At 37.7% G+C, this 21,853-nt stretch overlaps 1 protein-coding gene across 1 annotated transcript; it reads left to right on the top strand.

The window, feature by feature from the left end:
* Positions 1–94: 94 nt before the first annotated feature.
* FAM81A (family with sequence similarity 81 member A) lies at positions 95–18,682 on the top strand. The gene is made up of 9 exons (XM_075100214.1): positions 95–276; positions 4,056–4,123; positions 5,348–5,621; positions 6,369–6,487; positions 12,771–12,900; positions 14,117–14,223; positions 15,364–15,499; positions 15,852–16,047; positions 16,463–18,682. Exons 2-9 carry the CDS (start codon positions 4,077–4,079, stop codon positions 16,600–16,602), a joined length of 1,149 nt encoding a protein of 382 aa, XP_074956315.1. The 5' UTR covers positions 95–276; positions 4,056–4,076; the 3' UTR covers positions 16,603–18,682.
* Positions 18,683–21,853: the final 3,171 nt, after the last annotated feature.

The following is a 21,853-nucleotide window of genomic DNA, read 5'->3' as shown; positions in this document are numbered from 1 at the left end:
TTCCCATGGCGACGGCGTCCAGGCAACCGCGCCCGCTCCCGCAGCCCGGCCTGCGGCGCCGGCCCCGCTCCGCGCAGCCGGGCGGAGGGCTGACGGCACCCCACCCCACCGAAGGACGGATGGACAGACGGACCGGCGCCCCGGCTGCGTAGAGGCAGTCACGACGCTTCGGAAACGGCTGCTCTGGCGGCGGCAGCGCGTTGAAGAGCGGGCTTGGCCGGCCGCTGGGATGCAGGGGAGACAGGGGCAGCCCCGTCCTGCTCCGATCCAGCACTGGTGAGTGAGCGCACCGCCCTGCGCCCGCCGGAGAGCCTGCCCCAGCTCCGTCCCTTCGTGTTGCATGACCATAGAGTGGTGTCTGCGCTGTGGTGTCGTGTCGGCTGTTGTATACCCCGCGTTTCCACGACGGTCGCCGCGTTCACCCGTGACCCTGACACCGAGGAGTGCTGCGGTCCCGCCGGGGCCCTGAGCCTGCCTGTGTAGCAGAGGTGCGGGCAAGGCAGGGAGCTGGCTGGGTCGGTGCATCCGCACGGCGTGGCACGGGCACGGAGGATTCCAGCTCGGATCCCAAGTGCTGCATAGCTGCATTAGCACAATCAAGCGCCTGAGCTGATCAGACCTATTTCTCAAGAGGACCCTTAGTCTGGGCTCAGAATCATGCCGGCACCGTTACCACTCTCCCAGTGGGAGCCTCCTCCCTACACTCCACCACACACCACATACATGTTCACAAAACACCACAGTAGTGCCGAGCGGTTTTGCGAGGGTTTGTTTCATATGACTCACCAATATGGTTGGGTTTCGACCTACCTTTTTGCTGAGTTGCGACACAGGGACTTTTTCGCTTACTCTAAAACGTTGCCCCAAAGTGCTTCAGAGCAACACTAGAATCTTGTGGCTGCTGGGGTGGTGCTGTCATACCCTCCCTGTACAGCAACCAAAGCAGTTTCTATTTTAAGAATAAAAGAGTAAAGTGTTTGCCTAGGCAGGTGTTTCAGTCTGCTTTGATGTCCGTGTGACTTGTGGCAAGTCACATAGCCCCTCCACCCCTCCATGCTTCGCTTCCCTACCAGCAACATAAGGAAAATAATATTTTCAGAGATAATAATGCTTTCCTACCCCACTGGCATATTGTGAGAATGAATGTGAAAAGTGCTCCAAGGTGCACACACATTACAGCAAGTATTAGACGCAGGTTATAATAGAAGATGGAGAACTGAACGCTACAGATGTGATTAACCTTCAAAACAGCAGAAATGGAGAATCTGCGGAAAATAAACATGCAAGGCAGTCTGCTGAAGTGGGGAAGGGATGCCACAGTACAAATAGCAAGGAGTGAACTTTGCATTGCTAAAAGTGTTTCTTCAGCATGCTCCATGTATGATTTTTTCAGTCTTTTACATGTCTGATGTCAGTGATTCAAAGAAACAATAAGGTACCACCCCACGTTTGTATGGAAAAGCCGCCTCACTTACCAAGTGAACTGTTATTTTTGGCAATCGGGCATACCATTCACAACTGGGAAAAATATTTTTCTTCTCAATGTGGCAAGGATGTTTGTAATATTCAGGAAATTAACTCAATCAACCAAAATCTACGGGGTTAATATATCATGATTTAAATTGCTATAGCAGTATCAAGCAGGACACAACATCATTTAAAAAAAAAAATTAAGCACTTGAAGCCAGCATTTCAACTGGTATCTAAGTTGACTCCAGTTTACTGCAATTAAAATTGGAGATCTTTGAAATTACACTCCTCTGAAACTAGGCATTAGAACATCTTACTTATTTTATATTTATTAGTCTAAATCAGTATTACACACACTCACAGAGAGGGAATTTGTAAACAGTTCTGACACCTATCTGTTAGTGTTTACTGCAAATACCTCCAAACTGCAGAAGAGTTGTGTACAACTGCTGAACAAGATCTTAACACATCCTTTCTGGAAGTTGGATCAGATCAAGAAATCTGATCATTGGTGATATTTCAGTGTGTACCGAGTAATGAGCGTAAGTTACCAATAACGAATGAGAAGTCCATCTGTGTAACTTTTGTTTCATCCATGGAATTTCTCCAGACATTTGCATTTAGCTGCATGTCTAGTGGTAGTCTGGCAGAAAAAGCAAAAACTTCAGCAATCACATGCTTATTCTGCTCCAAACATTTTTTTTTTTCAATCAATAATAAATGGATACTGAAGGCCATAAGATTAAAACACTTTAGGATTTTTTTTATCTGGCTGGTTTTTATAAGACGTACTTCACTAAGATACTTCTAGATGTACAGACTTCAGTTTTGTTCTTCATTTTTCTAGGTAGCATCCAGTGCTTTGCTACTGTGATACATATAGCTCTTCTTAAATCAGTGGGATATATTCCTGTGTTTATAGTTAAATTGTGTTTAAATGTTTCACTTCATCAAGATCATTAAAATGTGTTATGGCCCAGAGGACTAAGAGTAAATGAGCTCAGATCTACTGAGAACTGGGTGCCTGGTTACTGTAGAACCTCACGGTACAGCTAGGAGGGACGCCCTGCAGAGCAGTGGCATTGTTTAAAAAAAATAATTGGGAAACTATGAGTGTGAGGAAGAGATTGCAGGACTAGACATGCAGTGTCTGTGCAGGTTTTTGAATGCAGAAGTTATCATAATGATACCCAGCTCTAATACTGTGCTTTTTACTTAGAACTTAAGAACTTAAACAAGGAGGTAGGTATCATTATCTGTCTTCCATATAGGGAAATTCAGTCTTTAGACATGGAAATAACTTGTCGAAAGTAATCAGGATCAGAGATTGACCAAGGAATAAAAATCAGACCTTCTGAATTCCAGTCTAGTGTCACTGCTGCTCAGCAACCCAGCTTCTCTTTAAACTATTTTTTTTCTAATTTGTAGCTTCTGAAGCACCGTGCTATAAATAGAACACACATACTGTGACAATGTTTGCTCTCTGCTTTTAGGCAGTGCTTTCATACGTTTCTAAAGCACAAACATGCTTTGCATTTTGATATCTCAGAGGATAGTCATATCACTTCTTTACAATCGATATTTGACTATTTTATTTCAATAACCCTACCTTTCTCTTTCTGTTTTGTATAGCATATTGCACTGGATTTCATCAGCAATTGCAAAATTCTTTTCATACATTAGACTTTAGTTTTCAGTGAGGATTTTATGTTCCCGAGGATTTCAGGCTCAGGCCAAGCTCATTCATGATATCTTTATAGTTAAAAATGTTTATTTGTTTTATATAGGGTAGAATAGCTGGATTTGATTGAGGCTACCACCTTTTTCATTATTTTAATTTCTGTCAGCAGACAAAGCTACTGAGCTAGGTACTGGTCTCACTTACAGTAAGATATCTAAAATGTCTTTCTGCAGCTATTTAACAGAGCTACCCTGCTGCAACGTCTGTCACAGTCTGGCTGGCTGTTTCTAAAAATTAAAAGCAGAATCTATATTCTTACTACAGAAGAATTTACTTACAACATAAAGTGTGGTCATTTAGACCTGAAGACAAATTATTTAAAAACTCAGTTTTGCTAAACTATGCTGATGTCTAACACATTTTATTTAGGTTTCTGACTGCCAATGCTTCTACCTGAAAAATACCTTACCCCAAATAATCTGCTGTCATTAAATATTTTTATTTCATTCTCCAGCCAATACTTTCTTAAGCTTTGTGATAAACCTGTAGATCTTAATTTTTTTATTCATTGATTGATGATTGGGAACAAGAAGTTTGTTTGCCTGTGTCCTGCCAAACCAGTTCCGTGGGTCAACCACAGATTTCAGTTTCAAGGCTGTCAACCCTGCCTTTTTCAAGAGTATAATTTTCACTATAAAAAGCTTTTTAGCAGTTTTTATTTTTCATTTTTTCGTTCTTTTGTATCAATTTTTTATTTGGATTATTCCATAAGCAATATTTGAACTCCAAGATCAGAGATGTCAGCGTAATCTTAAACTTAGAGGTTCACTTAAAGCAGAAGCATTAAGTCATTTCAGTGCCAGATATAAACTATTAAATAATTCAATGTGTACTTTTTCAACAGACATAAATTATTGACCAGAAAATGGCCCAGCGAAGCCCAATCTTCCCAACTCTTGCCCCTTCTGAAAGGTACAGTTCGGAATGTAAAAAAAAAATCTTCATATTGCAGAGTATTGTGTGTGTCTCAATTCCCTATATATAGTAATGCTGTGACTTGGGACTTTGGCATTAGTATGCAAAGTGAAATACTGCAGACTCATTCAAATCATGGCCCAAATCACAATTCCTTACTCAGCTTTTACTTAACCCTTTCCCAAAGCAATGAAATAGCTTAAACTGTAATTGAGTAAAAGTCCAAGAATACTATGATTTAGCCAGTCTTCTAATAGGATGGAGTAAGTGTGAAAACTCACAGCCAGAAGTGACCTTTGTTGGAGTCCTCATACATCTCTATTAATATCATCATGGTGAAAGTAAACTCTTAATTTGGCTCATTAACAGGAAACAACATGGAGAATACACAGTAAATAACAGCGTTTTTAAAAATATCCTATTTCAACGTGTGGTTGAACTTCAATCTGCCACTTATGCTTCTGAAAATTTTCTTTATTCTTTACAGAATACAGCAGCAGGAAAAGACTGCTTGCATTAGCACCCTAACTTTTTCACTTTGAGCATCCATGAGCTCCATTGCTTTCCATGGAAGCTATGCAGTGCAAAGCTCTCTTGAAAAATCTAGACAGTTATTCAAGGTACCCAAATGTAAGCTATCCTGGGGTAAAATTTGACTTCTAAGACTACGAGAGGCTTGTCATAATTTTGCTTTCTCCTCAGTTTCTACACCTACATACGCTCCTGTCCAGTTCATGGGAGAACAAGCTTCTGAAAAAAGGAACGGACACAAGCTACTCCTTTTTAATCTTGGTCTGTTTCCATTTAATTTACAATATTGTAATCTTCTACAGTTACTGCTTTGATTAAGCCTGAAAACTGTAGAGACAAATAACATTACTTTTTGACACTCAGTAAAAGGGTTCTGAATTCGGACTCTTAATCAAATTATAGATATGACTTGTAATTACTTTTATAATGCTAATGTCCTTTTCTTAAGATCTTGTGCTTTTGTAAGCTTCCTTAAAGAGTAGGAAAAAGAGCCTGACCTGCCTTTGTACAAGATACATGCAGTAGCAAACACAGCACCCACTTATTTGTAGCAGTGGGTGCCTCTCTGTGAGTATTTTTGTGCTTCTCCCCAGTATTACTACTAAGATAGTATCACACTGTGTCCAGTGGAAAGACATTGCGGAGTTTTGTGTGAGAACTTAACTGTATCTGGATATTCTTCTTCACTAGACGGGTTCGAAACATACCGCTGCACAGCCAGGTATTGACAGCGGTCCCATTGGCATCGGCAAGCCTGGTGGATCAGCTGGAAGACAGAATCCTAAGCCATGAGAAAACAACGGCAGCTCTTGTGGAACACGCTTTTCGCATTAAGGAGGACATTGTTTCCACTCTGCACAGAATGCAGAACAAAGGGGGGGGTGACCGGTTGGCTAGGCAACTCTTGGAAGAACACATCCGAAACATAACGGCAATAGTGAGGCAGCTTAATCGGGACATTGAGGTATGTTAAGAACTTGTCACAGGTCTAATGCCATCTCAGCTACTTATTCCTTCTCTAATTTAATAAGTAAGTTTCCCACAGGATGAGTGAAGGTCAGACAAGGTCTGAAGATCCTGTAAGTTCATAAGTTGTTTTTGTAACTTGAAAAACTGTATGCAAATTACATAATTCTTTCAGCGGCTATGAAAATAGCACCGGGTATTAGCATATAGACACAGAAACCTTTATGGTACTATTAAGCTTGCTTTCAAAAGCTGTACTGGAAAACCTTGAAAAAATGAATTAATGCGACACTAATAGCCAGCTCCACTTCAGACCAAAGTCTGTGGTGTATAAACTAAACTTTCTTTCACTTCTGATTTACTGACACCACCTAGTAGCGAAACCCAACTGCTCATTTTTATGACCTAATCACATGCGGATATGTGACTTCACATCTGGCCTCTGCTGCAACAGGGCAGAGCAACAGGGGTGTGGTAGGGAAAACAAGGATAAAACCAAATATTTAAGTCTTCATTCCCTTGTCAAGTTACACTTTATGTGTATTATGGTATTTATGTACAGATTGGACACTAAGAATAAGAAATAATAAATGACCCAAAGTTATCTGGTTTAGTACAATATAAGACAAAGCTTTTAATAAAGTACTAATAAAATGGTATCTGATGTTACTGAAATACTGAAAAATAATGAGTGTACATTAAATGTGACATACTAAGTTTGTATTTGCATATGAATGCTTTGTAGATGCTGCAGGAACAGATACGTGTCAGAGACAATCTCAGCTATGGAACAAATTCTACCCTGAAGAGTCTGGAAATGCGGCAGCTTTCTGGTTTAGGAGATCTTCGGGGAAGAGTTGCAAGGTAAAAGTCAACCCGGAAGTATATTTTGGGGACTAACTAGTGCTGTTTTAATCTTGAAGTATGACTGTTAATGATAATGGGCTGAATTCAACTTTGGCAAAGCTCCCAGGATAATTTTTCTCAATGTTTTCAAGAAAATGAACAAAAATCCTTTGCGTTCCAGTATTACATATTAAACTTAACAATATCACCCTTAATTCCTGAAATTCCTGTAATTAGTTTTTAACAAAGTACATCAAATTCCTTAAGAACTTGGATTTGGTTCAGCTTGAGAAAGTACTATGGTTAGACTGGTTTATCTTTGAAAAAGTTAATTAGCACAATTATAGAGGCAGAATAGAACAATCTGAACTTGTAAAAAACGGAATAGTTGCAGATTTTTTGTGTATATTTTAGAAGTAAAAATCTGTGCATTCAGTTATCAGTTAGCTATATTAAAAACTACATAGGCTACCTGACATGTAAGGAACAGAAAACTATAAAATAATAGGAGGTTTTACAGCTTACTTGAAACTCCAGGTTACAACTGTGCAACTACACAGCCTTCAGGTTGTGCCATCAAGGACACATTTACAAACCCCAGTACAACAACATTTGCTTAAGTGTCTGTAAAGCTGAACACAAAAGACAGAGGATATGTACAGCTATAGAAAAAGCACCTAATCTGGCCTAAAGTAGCTTGACTAAACTTCGGTGGAATTATACTTGTCCTGAATTTGACCTATTGCCTATATCATACAGATAATTTTTTCTTTTTTTGCTCTTCAGCTGATTTCGTGATAACCTTCAATAGCCTACAATAATTATCAGGAGGAATTTTCCTTGAATTAAAGGTTTTCTCAAAAAGTTTTTATTTGATCGTTTGAAGTTTCCACTGTAACTTTCATAGCCTGTTTTGTAAAGAATACTTCAGAGAGGTTTTACATACTCTTTTTAAGTTATGCACTATCCTTTAGTAAATAGGAAAGAACTAGACAAACTTATTCTGTCACATCAGAAAATTGATTGAAATATATATAGAGAGGAAGAGATACACACACATTTATCTTTCTCACTGAGAAATCCCTGACAAATCTACATGCTTAGATCTTCCTGCTTCTTTATCTAAGACGTCCACTTGGAGATCATACTACATCCTGAGAGGTCCATATTTGGAGCAAGACAGTTACCAACACCTTGTGAAGCAAAATACAGTGCCTTTGCCTTCAATAACAGAACCCGAGTGAATAAGCATGTGCCAGCATGAACCTCACAATAGGGCCCCTTTCCCGTCCCAAGCACTTGGTATGGGGATCAGCGGTGGATTAGCACAGCCTGCGCCAGGATTTCTTCCTTTACTTAGGGCAATGCCCTTGTACTGTGCCTGGGTTGCAATTTATCTGATATTTGTATGAGATTATACCAACCTGCCTTATGTCAGCCTCTGCAATGAATGTTGGATATTTATATTCACTACCATAAAAGAATCAGTTTACTGTCTTTTAACTGTTACCTTCTATTCAGCATTATACTCTCTACATAAAAATTCTCCCTGAACAAGGAAGAAAACAAATTTCCCTTCATCAGAAATCAATTTAAAACAGTGTTCCACAGGAGAAAGCTATTTGCCTTTATTTACAGACACGTTCTACTTTGAAAATCAATTTTCTTGTGAATTATGATTATAGTTATATCTGGAGATTATAGTCAAGATGTCAGTTCAATATCCTGTTGGCACTATGTTGATACTTACCAGAAACTGTCCCTGCGATTAACACTTTCTGATTATGCTAGCCAATGTTCCTTATATAAAATAAGCTCAACTCACCTAATATAATTTTACTTTTACATCTAGTCCTGCTAGCTTTCAGATGAGTTCAAAGCGTGAAGCCTTAAAAACATGATCAAATTACTGTGGGTTACCAACTTCCTGTGCATCAGCTCTCAGCCACAGTCAAGGTATTACGTACGGCTCTGCTGTAGTGACAGTAGGCTAATTTAACTCCAAGTACACCACGTTTGCTCCAGGCTAGAGGTGGGCAGATGGACAATCAGTGTGAACCCGTTTATATATGCTGCATGACAGTAAATCTGAGCCTTTTGGTCCTGTAATAATTTTAGTGTCAGTCTCAGGATTGTGGCCAAATTTCACTTCCAGTAATTACGTGCATACTAAACATCCTATTCAACTTCAATTTTGGAGAGAGTGGTGGTTATTTCCTAGCACCAACTGTTCTGTAACATGTCAATGTATTGTCAAACAACTGTCTCGTTATCTCTTGGGGGTTGCTGCTTTTAATGGTGAGAACAGGGATCCCTACACACACATGCAGTTCTGAAGCAGCGCTCCAAAACTATGCTAACCACAGCTCTGGAAGAGTGAGATTCAAACAGACCTCACAGTTGAGCTCACCTGCATCACAAAATCAGCTAATATCCCTAGCAGGAGAAGATTGAATACACATTACAGCTCGTGTCTCTGGGTAATTTCTCATGAAGCATAACTTATTGACACATTTGTAAATCATCATTATTGTGTTCATCATGAATGATGCTGTACATTTTCCTAAGAATCAGCATTATTATTAACTTCAAGAAAAATGTTACCGCTATTAAATTCCGTGACACATTCAGCAGAAAATTAGATAGAGGCGGATAGATCCATTACTCCAGGCTCCTGTCCCTGATGTTGGCAATTTTATATAACATAGATTTACCAATTCTATTTCTAGTAATATTAGATCATAAAACTCATGAGTAGTGCCTTATCATTTATTTACAGAGTAACTTCTGGACTATAACAATTTGTCTGGAAACTTTAAATACAGCACCCTGGTCAGCACATAGCAGTAGCTGTTTCTAGAGACTTCCTGATAGCTAAAACATGCAGAGAAATGGCAACTGTGTATGTTCAAACTGGGCCTACTTTGCCTATATAGATGATTTTTAAATATACGTTATAGATCTGATTCATTTCAGACACTCTAGACTCATTAAATGTAGGCAGATTTTCTGACACTGCACAGAAAATGTGTCTGATGCATCTGGGATGCACTGCATTTATGAACTTCGTAAGTACAATACATCTGCTGCACTTGCTGTGTGTACTTGCTGTGTACAAGATGCACACAATGAGGACTGATCTGGGCTCCCAGATCTAGACTATTCAGAATCTACAAGCTCTGCTGTTCTTGCCCACTGGATCCCATGGATGTATCAATGCTTTTCACTACTGCTTCTTCAGCTATTCAGTTATTCACTGAAACACTGGTATTTTGATTGAAACATCTCCTGTTGTAATAAAATAGGAACATTATAAATATGTATGTATGTATCTATTATAGCATATTTATATAGTATCCCACTGCAGAGTACTGGTGTAGTTCTCAGCTTTATCTAGTCCCTGGTAACACTGAATAGAGCAACCATTGCATTTTGATTTCTTAGCGATCAAAGACAACAAAAATATTCTTCAGTGTGCCAGAAAAATAATTACTGCTTTTGTTTACTACAACTTGGAAGGCAGTTGTTGGATAATTTCACTGTTCACATTAAACACTACTGGTTTCTAGAATTATACTGTGTTCTGAAACTGAGAATGATACTTGAGAGTATGAAATCTTTCAATTTATTCTTTATTTACTAATTTCACATAAGTACACGGCTTGGCAGTCAGAACTTTCAGAAAATGTCCTCCAAGAATCAAACAGCACTAAACTGAATACACTCTAGTGCATCTTTGGCCCAAATTTTAACAGTGCATGTGTGCAACTGCACATGAAAAAATGAGCTGGGTTGTTTGTATGGCCAGCTTCAGCATTTCAGATGTGAAGACAGAGAATTATTTATTCTGCATTTCTTTGTACAAAATGGTTTTATATACAGCTCTTATATTTTTAAACTAGTATTCTTCCTAGAAATCTTAATTTATTTCTCATTTATTTTATTGTGCTTTTAAGCCCACTGGCTTAATTTGTATAGACAGTGTGATTAAATTATCCAGCAACTTGAATCCAGTGTTCAGAAACGTTAGTTCTATTTTTAAGAAGAATGCTGTTGTCATTTTAACATGAAACTATAAAGAAGTATCAAAGCAGAACTTTCAGAGGTATTGGAAATTCAGTGGGGAGTGCAGTGTGCCCTTTTTTTCCCCCTCTTTTTTATTTAAAAACAGGGAAAAAGTCCAAACTATAATGTGCCATTTTGTTTAGATTGCTGATTTCCTTCCAAACCATCATGCAGTAGAAACCTGAATCAAAAGTGTTAGAAAGCCCATCGTTTTCCATATGTTTGTCTTATTACTGGTCCCCCTCCCCCTCCATTTGAAAGCTAGTGGAAGCATGGACTAAAGTTATTTAATTGTTTTAAGTTTTTAACTCAAAATGTATACTCACATAACTAATATCAGAATCTCATTCTTTGTCTGCAGCACACTAATGTTTTCTTCCAGGTTAAAACTAATCAGGTGTGTGGGTGTGTGTACTATATATACAGCAGAGACTTCTCTTTGACCACTTCAATATATGGAATATTGTTTTAAAAAAACCATAGCACGATAAACATTCCACAACTACAGACAATGGAATTCAAACTTTGTTCCAACCTTGTTTAAAAGACTGCCAATTACAGTGTCCCTGTAGAAAACTGAAATAATCTGGTTAATACATACCAGGCTGACACTAAATTAACCAAGCCAGAATTTCAATGTTTCAGTTATCATGCAACTATATGACCTCTTTGATCACGTGACTGAATTCCAGAAAGAAGAGAGATGCACTGCGATTAAACCCAAAACACTAATTTGACTTAAAAACAATTACAGGTGCCTGCTGTCTACATTTGCTACAGTAGTTTCAAAGCTGTTGCTTTTGTGTTTTTGTCGTGCCTCAGAGAAACAAAACTAACAATTTTTTTTGAGCCCATAGGCTTTTGGTGACTAGATGCAAGATGATTTCATTCCTCTGATTCTCTCTGATTGATTATGACAACATGGAGAGATTTGGCTTCTTTTGTCTTTCTAAAGAAACTGCCTGATTTTAAGACCTACAAATATGCTTCACTGCTATGTAAACCTTAGCTGGTCTTCATACAGATATTATTAATTGGTCTCACAATGCTGAGCTGCTAAACTATAAATTAATTTCCACAAGTTTTATAATTTCTATGTGTTATTTTGCATTACTGATTATTTTTATATTGAAATTGTACCATCATGCTAAGCAGATGCTCTGTTTGTCATTTTAATTGTTACTTACCCTTTGCATTTAATGAGAATGGTAGTTACTGTAAACGAGGTGATGAAAATGCATGTTGAAATGAAAGCCCTTGAACCGAAATGTGACTAAAAAGAGGTTAAAATGTGTCATCGGTTTAGGTAATGACTTAACATGCCATAGCTTGTTCCATTTTACTGCCTTTTTCTCCTTCAAATTGTAACTGCTGTCCTCCATCAGTTTCATAGATCAAATTTGGTAACACTGTCAGTTACATATTTCCCTTAGCAAAAAAATATACACGACTCATACTTCTCAGAGGTCTTACTCCTGGAATTACAGTACTTATATTTTTACAGCTCAGTTCATGTCCTTATTGTATATACCAAAGTATATTTGAAATGTGGTAGAAAACGCACATATTCTAGAGCACATTTATCCTGAAAATGTTACAGCATTAAGAAATGTTCCAATGTGAAAAAGGGAAAAAATAATTATTATGTTCTAGGACTGCATTTCGTAGTCTTTTGTGAGACAAAACTGCCATTGCTTTCAATGAGAATTTTACCTGAATAAAGACTAGTAACTGTAAAATTTGCCCCACATTGTTTACCACAAATATTAATTGTATGCTACTATTTCACAAGTGAAAATAAGAATGTAAAACCCAGAGGAACACAGCTGCAGTAATGACAAAACGGTCCTCAATTATGTAGGCTTCTAATCAGGTAGGCAAAATCATATAAATCTTAACAGATGTCTTTGGAGTATGACAAAAATACAAGGTAGTGAAATTCTGCATCTTTGCATTTCTATTGTGATTCCCCTGACTGATAACACCACAGTCTACACATACTATGTCAGTGCCAGGAAAACAGGAATGTATGTGTCACACTATTTGAGTTCTAGTCCCATTTGGGAGTAGTTTGCTGAATACTATGAGATACATCACCATTCTTAGTCTCATAAAACATTGTTTTGCTAGACAGCCAGCAATTTCACAGAAATGCCCAGTCTGAAATGAATAATTTAAAAAGCCTGGACCTAATATGCTATTCAGCTGTTGTTTTGGTATTTATTTATTCAAACAGGTGTGATGCTGGGTTAGCCAGACTGTCTGCAGAGCATAAAATTACCTATGAAAGACTTCAGAGCCTAAGTAAAGACCAACACACCTCCAAGCTAATCTTAGAATCTAAAATCAAAGAGGCAGAAATACAGGTATGGTATTTGGATCAAAGTGATCCATGTATGGGTAAGAGTTACAGTCTAATTCACACAGACTCCATTACTATTAATTATTACCCTGGGAGGTCACAGATTTACAAGTGGAGAGGTGTATCTGCTCACAGTCCTCATTAGATTGATTACTGGTACCTAGCTGCATTACTGTACTAATCTAACTGAAAAAAGGTCCTTAATTTGCTGCCTTCAGCATGCTGTGTAGAAAGGGCTAGTATTTAAAGGCACCTGAAAGGACTTGGGAATGAACACAAGTCAATGGCTACTGGCCTGAATGGCTTCTTGAGGTTGGAATGTGAACATGGTATGGATGCTCTATGGAACTACCACAACAAGGCAAGCATCGGTGTCTCTCCCTGTATGTTTTGGCCTTCCCAGGATGATTTTGTATGTATTTGAAAACAATTTTTGAAGGTCTGCAAAACTAAACTGGTTTTGGATTCTGTGAATCCATTAATCTGTCCATCAGGTTTCTCTTCCATTGGGTATGAGAATGGAAGTGAGCACTAAAAACGATCAGAGACTTAGGACATTAAGGAAAGGATTCTTCATATCTCCATCTCAAGGCCTTCCCATTTTCTTGGGCAACAAAAATATTGTACGTCTTCATTTTGTGGTAGGTAAGTGGTTAAAATCCACTCTACCTTTCTCAGAAGACTCAATATAGCATATTAGCATGCCAGCAGCATATTGTCATGAATCTTGTAAAACGGAACAGTATGTTTTATAAATCTGGGATGATTATTTTGGTGAGAAATATTTTCTGTTAGTAATGACCTATCCCCAGTTAAATCCAGCACTTTTATCACTGCAGTAGCCATTATACATGAAGTGATGAAGAATATCACTCTTGGTGGAGTGCTTTGCCACTCCTCTACCCTGCTTATGTGAGTACATGCAGACGTAAGGATCATGCAAATTCAGCTGTCTGAAGGGGGGGAGCAGGCAGATTCTTTCAAGGCAAGACTGTTCAAATTATTTGTGACTGAAAAATTACAGTTTTCACAATGTTGATACTTTCATCTTGCATGATAGTATATTTTTCATGGTAAACTAAAATGTGCAAATTCAAGAATTTTTGAAATGTCAGCAAAAATGGCCCTTCTTTAAGATCTCCTCTACTGTATGAAAACCTCCCAAATAAGACTGTGATAAAATGCTGCTGAAAAATAGTAAATTCTGAATTTTGTTTCAGATTTCTCATCTTCTGAGCAGAGTAGAGCAATCAATAATGCAACAAGAAGCAAAGCTGAAGATTGCCTACAAAGAGAGCAACCAACAGCTCCACCTTCTGGATATAAAGTGAGTGGCCAGGAGACCTTGCTGTTGCCAGGTGCCTTGGAAGACAGGGCCTCAGTTTTCCAAGTCTGACTGTTGTAATATTCAGGTCTACAAAAGCATGAACCTGTTAAATACTTGCGTGTGTTCAACAGATATTACAAAAGCACAATGGTCTGTTAAGTGGAAATGCTTTGAACAATTACTCTGCCCCTAACGTGTTAGGCAATTTTGAAAAGCCTATTAAGTCCCTAGTTAAGTATTCAGACAGAACTTGTAGTACAGAACACAGCTAAGGATTTCTATAAAAGTGGCCTGGTTCCTTTTTGCAAGAACCATAGGAAGCAATGAATGCTGGAGGTGGCTGTTGAGAGCAGGGCAAAAAGTTCAGCTCAAGCAACCAAGGCACAACATTCACAAAGTTATTGCTTTTAAATTGGCTTCAAATACAAATATATAAATCAAATACCTAAATTATTAAGGATAAGCTACTGTGCTACTACTAGGCATTATATAACAATGTAGTCAATTCAGATATTAACTCCTTTTCAGGCATTGCACTCAGGGGCACTCCTGTCTTAAGCCATCTACATCCTTACTTCTTACTACTTATTGCCATCCTCATACAATCCCATCAGTTACAGCAGTAAATCTATTTGCAAACCAAATGAAAGAATAGATCCAGATTTCAAATATTCACTGGTAAAAAGACTGTCTAAAGAAACAGTTTCCCTGGCACAATTGGTTGGTGTAAACTTGAGGTGGGTATAGGCCATGTAAGTGGGGCTATATGAATTGGCATTGCCACTAAAATAAATGGTTGCGAAATCTTTGTTCAGATTTATGACCTATGGACACAAAGATTATAATCTGAATGGATAACCATATTCTGTTTTCAATGCTGCAGAGAATTTGCATCTATTATACCTCAAAATGCTGTGATGGGCATCATATAAATAACTGCTATTTTGTTGTGTCCTTTCACCTTTATTTGCTAAAACAACGTTACCTTATACAGTTCAGTAGCCTCAAAGTTCAAAGATTCAACTTAATATGGTGTCAAGAATGTATTAAATTGTAATTTTTTTTAATCCTAAAAAAGTCACTGCTGAATGACCAAAAGTTCTGCCCTTTTGTATCTGCTAATTTCTATTATGGTCTTAGATTAAAAAATGCTATGGAGGAACTCAGCAGCCAGATTTTGTCCGCACGTAGCTGGTTGGAACAGGAACATGAAAGGATTGAAAAAGAGCTTGTACAAAAAATTGACCAACTCTCATTGACTTTCAAGGAAAAGACTGTAAGTTTCGTTAAAATGTTCTAATAATATTTCTTAGGAAGTATTCAAAAGCATTATTAATAAGTAAGATGATGTGACTGAGATATTATTTGAGTGAGATTTTCAGACCTCCTCAATATTTATATAACTCTGTTCACTGATGTCAAGTATAACATCTGATCACTTTAATACATCAGTACTTTAGCCTACAGTAATCAAATCAGTTTAAGCCATTTTTATAAACAATTACAATTCCTTACACCTTCGAATTCCACAGAAGAGATGTTTAATCAATATCTATTACATATCTGGAAAAGACCACTCTAATTTCGTATGTAGAGTAAATAATTAAAATTCTTTTTCCCGGCTCCAGGAAATGAGTGAAAGAGCTATAGAGATGAAATTCAACCAAATGGCAGAGAAAATTGACAAAATAGAAGAAATACAGAAGATAACCATGGAAGTACATGAAGCAAAACAGACAGAAGAAAAGATAAATATTCACATTGGCAAACTTCAAAATGAGATTAATGAAGATATGAAAGAAATGAAAGCTGAAGTTAATGCTGGTAGGACCATAGTTATCAAGTCCTTTATTCTGAATCGTGGTAACAATGATCAACCTATAATAATATGCAAAATGCCTTTGCTTGTGTCAAAGTAGTTTAAAGACTTTTGGGCCAGATATAACAGCTGCATCTGTGGCATTAAAAAGGATTTTCACTAAGCATGAAATTCACAGCAGCGTGAGGTAACATCTTACTAGCTTAGAAGTGCTCTCCCCAGAGTATACATAGGCATAGCTTGGCTGCCATTGAGGGCATTTTTGCCATCAGCACACAATTACAGTCATGCTTTTCTTCAGAACTTTTGCTACCTTCCTAGCAGAAAGCAGAGCATTATGATAGGAGGTGCATTCTGATAGTTAATTATGTGATTCTCTTGCTTTTGATTATAAACTAATTAATTCTCACCTGCAATTAGGATTTGCAGCTATCTATGAGAGCATTGGGTCTCTACGGCAAGTTCTAGAAGCAAAAATGAAACTGGACAGAGATGAACTACAGAAGCAGATCAACCAAATGAAGCAGGAGGTTCCAACATGGGGTGAGGCTGGACCATGACTGCAAGATTTTGTGTGAGAGATTAATGTTTACCTGGCTAAACAGGCAGACTATAATCTTGTTCCAGTCTGTAACCCAAATAATGCATGTACCAAATGACATGCTGCTGTTGTACAGGTCTGTACATTTACTCGAATTGGTAAATGCAAGCTCTTCGTAGATCAACTGATGACAAGCTTTTATGGGCTGAGGTGCTGATTTGCCACTGCACTACTCTAGTTACTCTCAGGAGATTAACCATGGTGTAAGACTGGAGTAATGTATTGGTGAAGCTGGCACCTAGTTTGCTAAAGGCATTTCAGTGCTCCCCAGTTTCAAAGGCTTGATCAGGCACATACATACTTTCATTTATATATAAGAACCTGCACACACCCCCCTCCCCTGCTTTTTTAAAGGAAAACAGTTCATATCATTTGTTTACTATCATTTTGGCAAGGTTCTCCACCTTGATACAAATTACTTAAGTTAATGGACATTTTTACAGTGACTTCCTCTACTATTGACTTCCTGGGGAGACAGAATTGGCACTAAACAGACCAGTTTTCAAAATCTAGATACCACCAGAAAAATCTTTGTTTAGTTTTGCTAATATCCTCTCTGTGTTCGTGTGTAAAACTAAGTAGTGTTATATAATGTAGTTTAGACTAAAATGATTCATGAACACCATAAGAAACTACTTGTGGTCTTAAGTATTGTGACCTTTTAAAATCAATAACCTAGTGGAGCTGAGACAAGGTAAAAGATGTATATAGAGTATTTTATAACTGGGCATGTGTTCCTGTGACTTGTTTCATTATATTGGTAAAAACTTTGAAATGTTTGAAAACAAAAGAGACAGTGATAATCTAACACAGTCTGGAGAATGGAATTTAAAAGAAAATGCAGTTTATGATCTGCTTAGAAATTTGTACTGAAATAAAAAAAACCCCTGATTCTTCAAATTTAAGTAGACTTTAGTAATTCAGTAGATTCGAATTGGTAATTCCATTCACAGCATTTCCAAATAATAATGGTGCTTATTTCTATTCCCAGAATGGATTACGTAATGAAAATCAGCACCCATATGGCATATTAATCTAGACAGGAAAAAAAAAAACTTGATTTTATATCTTCATTCATAGCTTAATACTGCTCCTCATGTTTGTAAGTCATGCAGGATTAAGCACTCATGACTTCATCCAGGATCCTATTAATTTATACTATTAACAGTAATATAAAAAAATACTATTAATTTACACAAGCATTACTGTTAACGCAAATGAATTAATAGGATGTCTCTCCACTGTCTTTAATGGACCTTCCTTTCAGTCAGTATTGCAAAACCATGTTCCTATTTGGAAAGTCATTGGCCAGTTTTCCATCACTTCCATTAAAGGTTTGGCCCACAGAGTCACCACTTTTTAAAAAAAGAAAAAAATTCCTCCAAAAACCTTAAGCTCATTAACTTCAGTAAGACAGTGTAGTGTGTAAAAAATCAAGAAAAAGCATACATCTTTATGGGGTTAGCACCTAAGTTTATATTCACTTCCTGTATAGTTGAAAGTAATTTAATGTATCAAAAATATGTGAAGTTTTTGCAACTCTGGCTTCCAATGCTCTCTGATAACAAAACTGCCTCTGTTATTCCTGTTTTGTATCATCCATGTGCTGTGAAATATATTTACACTGGCAGCTAAGGGGAAAGCTCAGTTCACTAAAGGGGAGACAATGAAATACTTGCAGATTTTTCTTAAGAATTGTCTTAAAAGTTCACTCTTCATGTCTGTATTCTTACCTATTCTTAAATACTTATCCATGTGCAGTGGAAAAGCTATCACTGGTGTTTTATTAAAAAAAAAAAAAAGCACAAAGAGAAAAGCAAAAAGATATGGAAAAAAATCTAACAATTTTTTTCTGTTGTAATTGTAAATCTGTACCTGACATAATCTGGTATGATATGAAGAGCATACAAGGAATCAGAGAAACAATTTATATAGGACTTTAATAAAATGTTTCTCTTGTAAAAATCTTGTGTGATTCATACAGATATAAACCAATGCATAAAACCCTATCCAATTTTACTGTTTTGAAAATATTTTTTCCTAAATGTCATCTAAAGCAAATAACTGAAAGCCCAAATAAACCAATATTGAAACATGAGCTACTGTCAAGCAATGCCTTCAATCTGTATAAAGTGCTATGTGGAGGGAGGCACAGGTTATGGGGACTCATATGCTAGGAAGAGACAGACAGAAACAATGAGTTAGGCCTAGGTGTACACATGGACACACAAGTGTAGCCTGCCCATCGTCCATCCTTTCCACAAAGTGCTCCGGCTAGTCAGTTGTGAAAGGAAGTCACATATTCCAGACGTAGAGGATTCTGCAGAAAAATTGAGGTAAAGCCAGAATAGAGAAAAGATGAAGAAGGGTTGAAAAATCTGGAGACATGACAGAGAAAAAGAGTAAGTCAGAAGAGTGGAGCGATGGAATGGTAGCTGCATGGGTAAAGGCAAGAAAGAGTAGCTACCTGTGCTGATAAAGCACAGAACAGGTTTGAAGACTTTGTAAGAGCTGAAAGCTACAAACAGTCATATTTGATACAAAACACAGAACCCACAGGGATGGGCACATTAATTGGTTGGTTTGTCACAATTCATGTTCCCTACTTTCCTTTTAGTGTTTTTTTGTGTGTGTGTGGTTTTCTTTTTTTTTGGCGGGGGAGGGAGGGAATGTGGGGTGTGGGTGGGCAGGGAGTTTGTTTTGTTAATTTTTCTCCACAAAATAGATCAACAGTGTCTTACCTGCATAGTCTGTCAGGGAGTGCTCATAACTGATAAACAACAGCTGAGTTCAAGGGAGAATTACAGTTCCTCTATCTTTCAATCACCTTGAAGTTATATGACAAAATCCTCTCCTCAGAAATAGTATGTCCCCAGGGGAATAACTATGAAGCCAGGAGGGCAGTATTATAGACACTATGGTCTATGAAAGCTTAATTTTGCAAAGCCGAAACTGTTTCTGAAAACTGACCTGCACAGATCCTGTAAAACCAAATAGAAGGAAATAGCTGTGCTTGGAAGTGGAGCTGCCCCTTTATTTTGCCTTTCCACGCTGGTCTCCTGTGGCATTCCCATATGCCAGCCCTTCAGGGACACAGAGAGCTTTTGATGGTGGAAGTAGTGTGTTTTCTTTGTTCAACATAAGTACTCATGCTATGAATGACTATCTGTATGGCACCAAACACAGGTCTGTCGGAGCCCACAAATGGAGAAAGGTAGTGAGAAGAAGCAATATTTCTCTGGATGACACTCAAGCAAACAGAATGAGACTTACTGTATTTGGGGAAGTATAATACTGAATATGCACAAAATACTATTTAACATGCAAAGTACACGGCTATAACCATAAACTCACTGAAGGAAGGACTGGGAGGAACCTTGAGAAGCCATCTGCTCCACCACTCTGCTTCAAGATAGTCATAGACACTTGTCTAACTTGTTTACAAAATCTTTCAAGAATAAACCATTGACTAACACAGTGTATTGCAATGCTTAACACCACCCCACCACCGAAACACCTAACTCAAATGGAGTTTCGATAGGACAAGATATAATGGGCTTAGATTTCAAGGATAGAGGACACAAAACCTAATTTATTACATTCTTTCTTGCACATCCAATTTTTTTAAAGCAATCTGTGTTTTACAGAAGATTTGGATGAATTTTCAATAATTCTTACACTTTTTTCTCCTTACATCCCTCAAAAAACAAACCAAAACCACACCAATAAAAAAAAACCACCACCACAAAACCAGCCAAAAACACACCACTTCCTCTCATGAAGTTTTGAAAATCTTTCTTTTGTCAGCTGTCTAGCATGTCTGAGGCTTAAACCACTTGCAGTGTGCAGACTATAGTATTCAGTCTGCTATGTTGCCTGAATAACATAGCAAGTATCAAAGGATAAACTCATTAAACATTTCTTAACTGGGTTACATGCCTTTTACATTAGCATGTGGTAACACAGTAGAACTATAGTACTGTGCAGTGAAGGACTTAACTGGAAACAGAATATATGAGTAGTCACAGAGTGGTTATGTTATTTAGACTCATTAAGCAAACCAAAGCAATGACGCAAATAAGAAGTTAAAAGGATGATCCTAACTTCAACATCTAGTTGTTTATGTAGTACAATTTTATATTGTGGATATTTTGTCATTACATACCTACATAGCTCAGTGGACAGTTTCCAAGTTAGAGAAAATGTTGTGAAAGATAACGAACAGCAGTATACTCCTGTAGCATCAATTTAAACTGAAATGTAATCTTTTCTTCTTTCCTCAGTTTCTACATTTCCTGCTCTACCTTCTCAAGTATTTAGCCATCAAGGTCAGAGAGTGTTCTCCGTATCTTAGAATTAAAGTGCTCATTACACATGTATTCTAATAATGGAAATATCTAATGAGACACACACAACAAATCGATTAAGTCCTACTATGTGTAGAAAAGGGATTCCTCCTGCAGTACTCCCCATGGAGTAAGAAATTCACAAGTGCATTTATTTTTAAAAAAAGAGGAAATTCAGTGCAAGTCCCCTATTGAATTGGCCACAGGGTGTCACTGTTACTCTTGGCAAGTAAAGGAAGATGCTCAATACATCTGTGTGATCCATAAACGCTGCAATACCACTGAGATGGGTCTGGAAGTATTTAAAAATATTATGCATTTTGACAAAAGGAAAAAAAATAAAAGAACATTCTAGAGACATCACTCTAAAATCTCAATAAAGGCAGACATTTAGTTAAGCAAAGTTTTCCTAGGGTGATTGTGATGGTCCTTTAGACAATGTGCGAGGAATGCTGAGTGGGGACCAAATCTCTCTACTATCTTTTCTGTCAGCAGAACTTTAGTCAAGACAAAGCATAAGAAAACCAAACTGCCAAACCCAGAAAAAAATTCCAGGGCAAGTTCTTCTAAAGCATAAGATCCTAAATCAAGCAAAGCTCAAAGACCAACATGCATTTCACATTGATCATCCCAGGAGCTGCTACAGACATGCAGAAGAGGTTCCTCTCCCAGAACTGCCTCCCCTTCCAAGACTGACTTTGGCTAAAAGACCACAGGATAACCTGAGCAGTTACTACCAGATGAGGCTCTGGGCCTAGCACAAAGAGCTGCTCTCAATGCATGCAAGGATTATTTCAATAAATAATACAGTGGATTAGCCTCAAACATTGCAAAATATGTGGGAAAGACATAACTTTTACTGGC

Source organism: Phalacrocorax aristotelis, chromosome 7, assembly GCF_949628215.1.
Source record: "Phalacrocorax aristotelis chromosome 7, bGulAri2.1, whole genome shotgun sequence".
NCBI lineage: Eukaryota > Metazoa > Chordata > Aves > Suliformes > Phalacrocoracidae > Phalacrocorax > Phalacrocorax aristotelis.
Note: the sequence above shows the minus strand (reverse complement) of the source record. Positions and strands in the feature narration are given on the sequence as shown.

What these genes read in the sequence shown, in the direction of transcription:
- FAM81A (XM_075100214.1), top strand. Translation starts at nt 4,077, where the DNA reads ATGGCCCAGCGAAGCCCAATCTTCCCAACTCTTGCCCCTTCTGAAAG. An exon ending in CTTCGGGGAAGAGTTGCAAG is followed by an intron (nt 6,488 to 12,770) that starts GTAAAAGTCAAC and finishes TTATTCAAACAG; the next exon opens with GTGTGATGCTGGGTTAGCCA. An exon ending in TGACTTTCAAGGAAAAGACT is followed by an intron (nt 15,500 to 15,851) that starts GTAAGTTTCGTT and finishes TCCCGGCTCCAG; the next exon opens with GAAATGAGTGAAAGAGCTAT.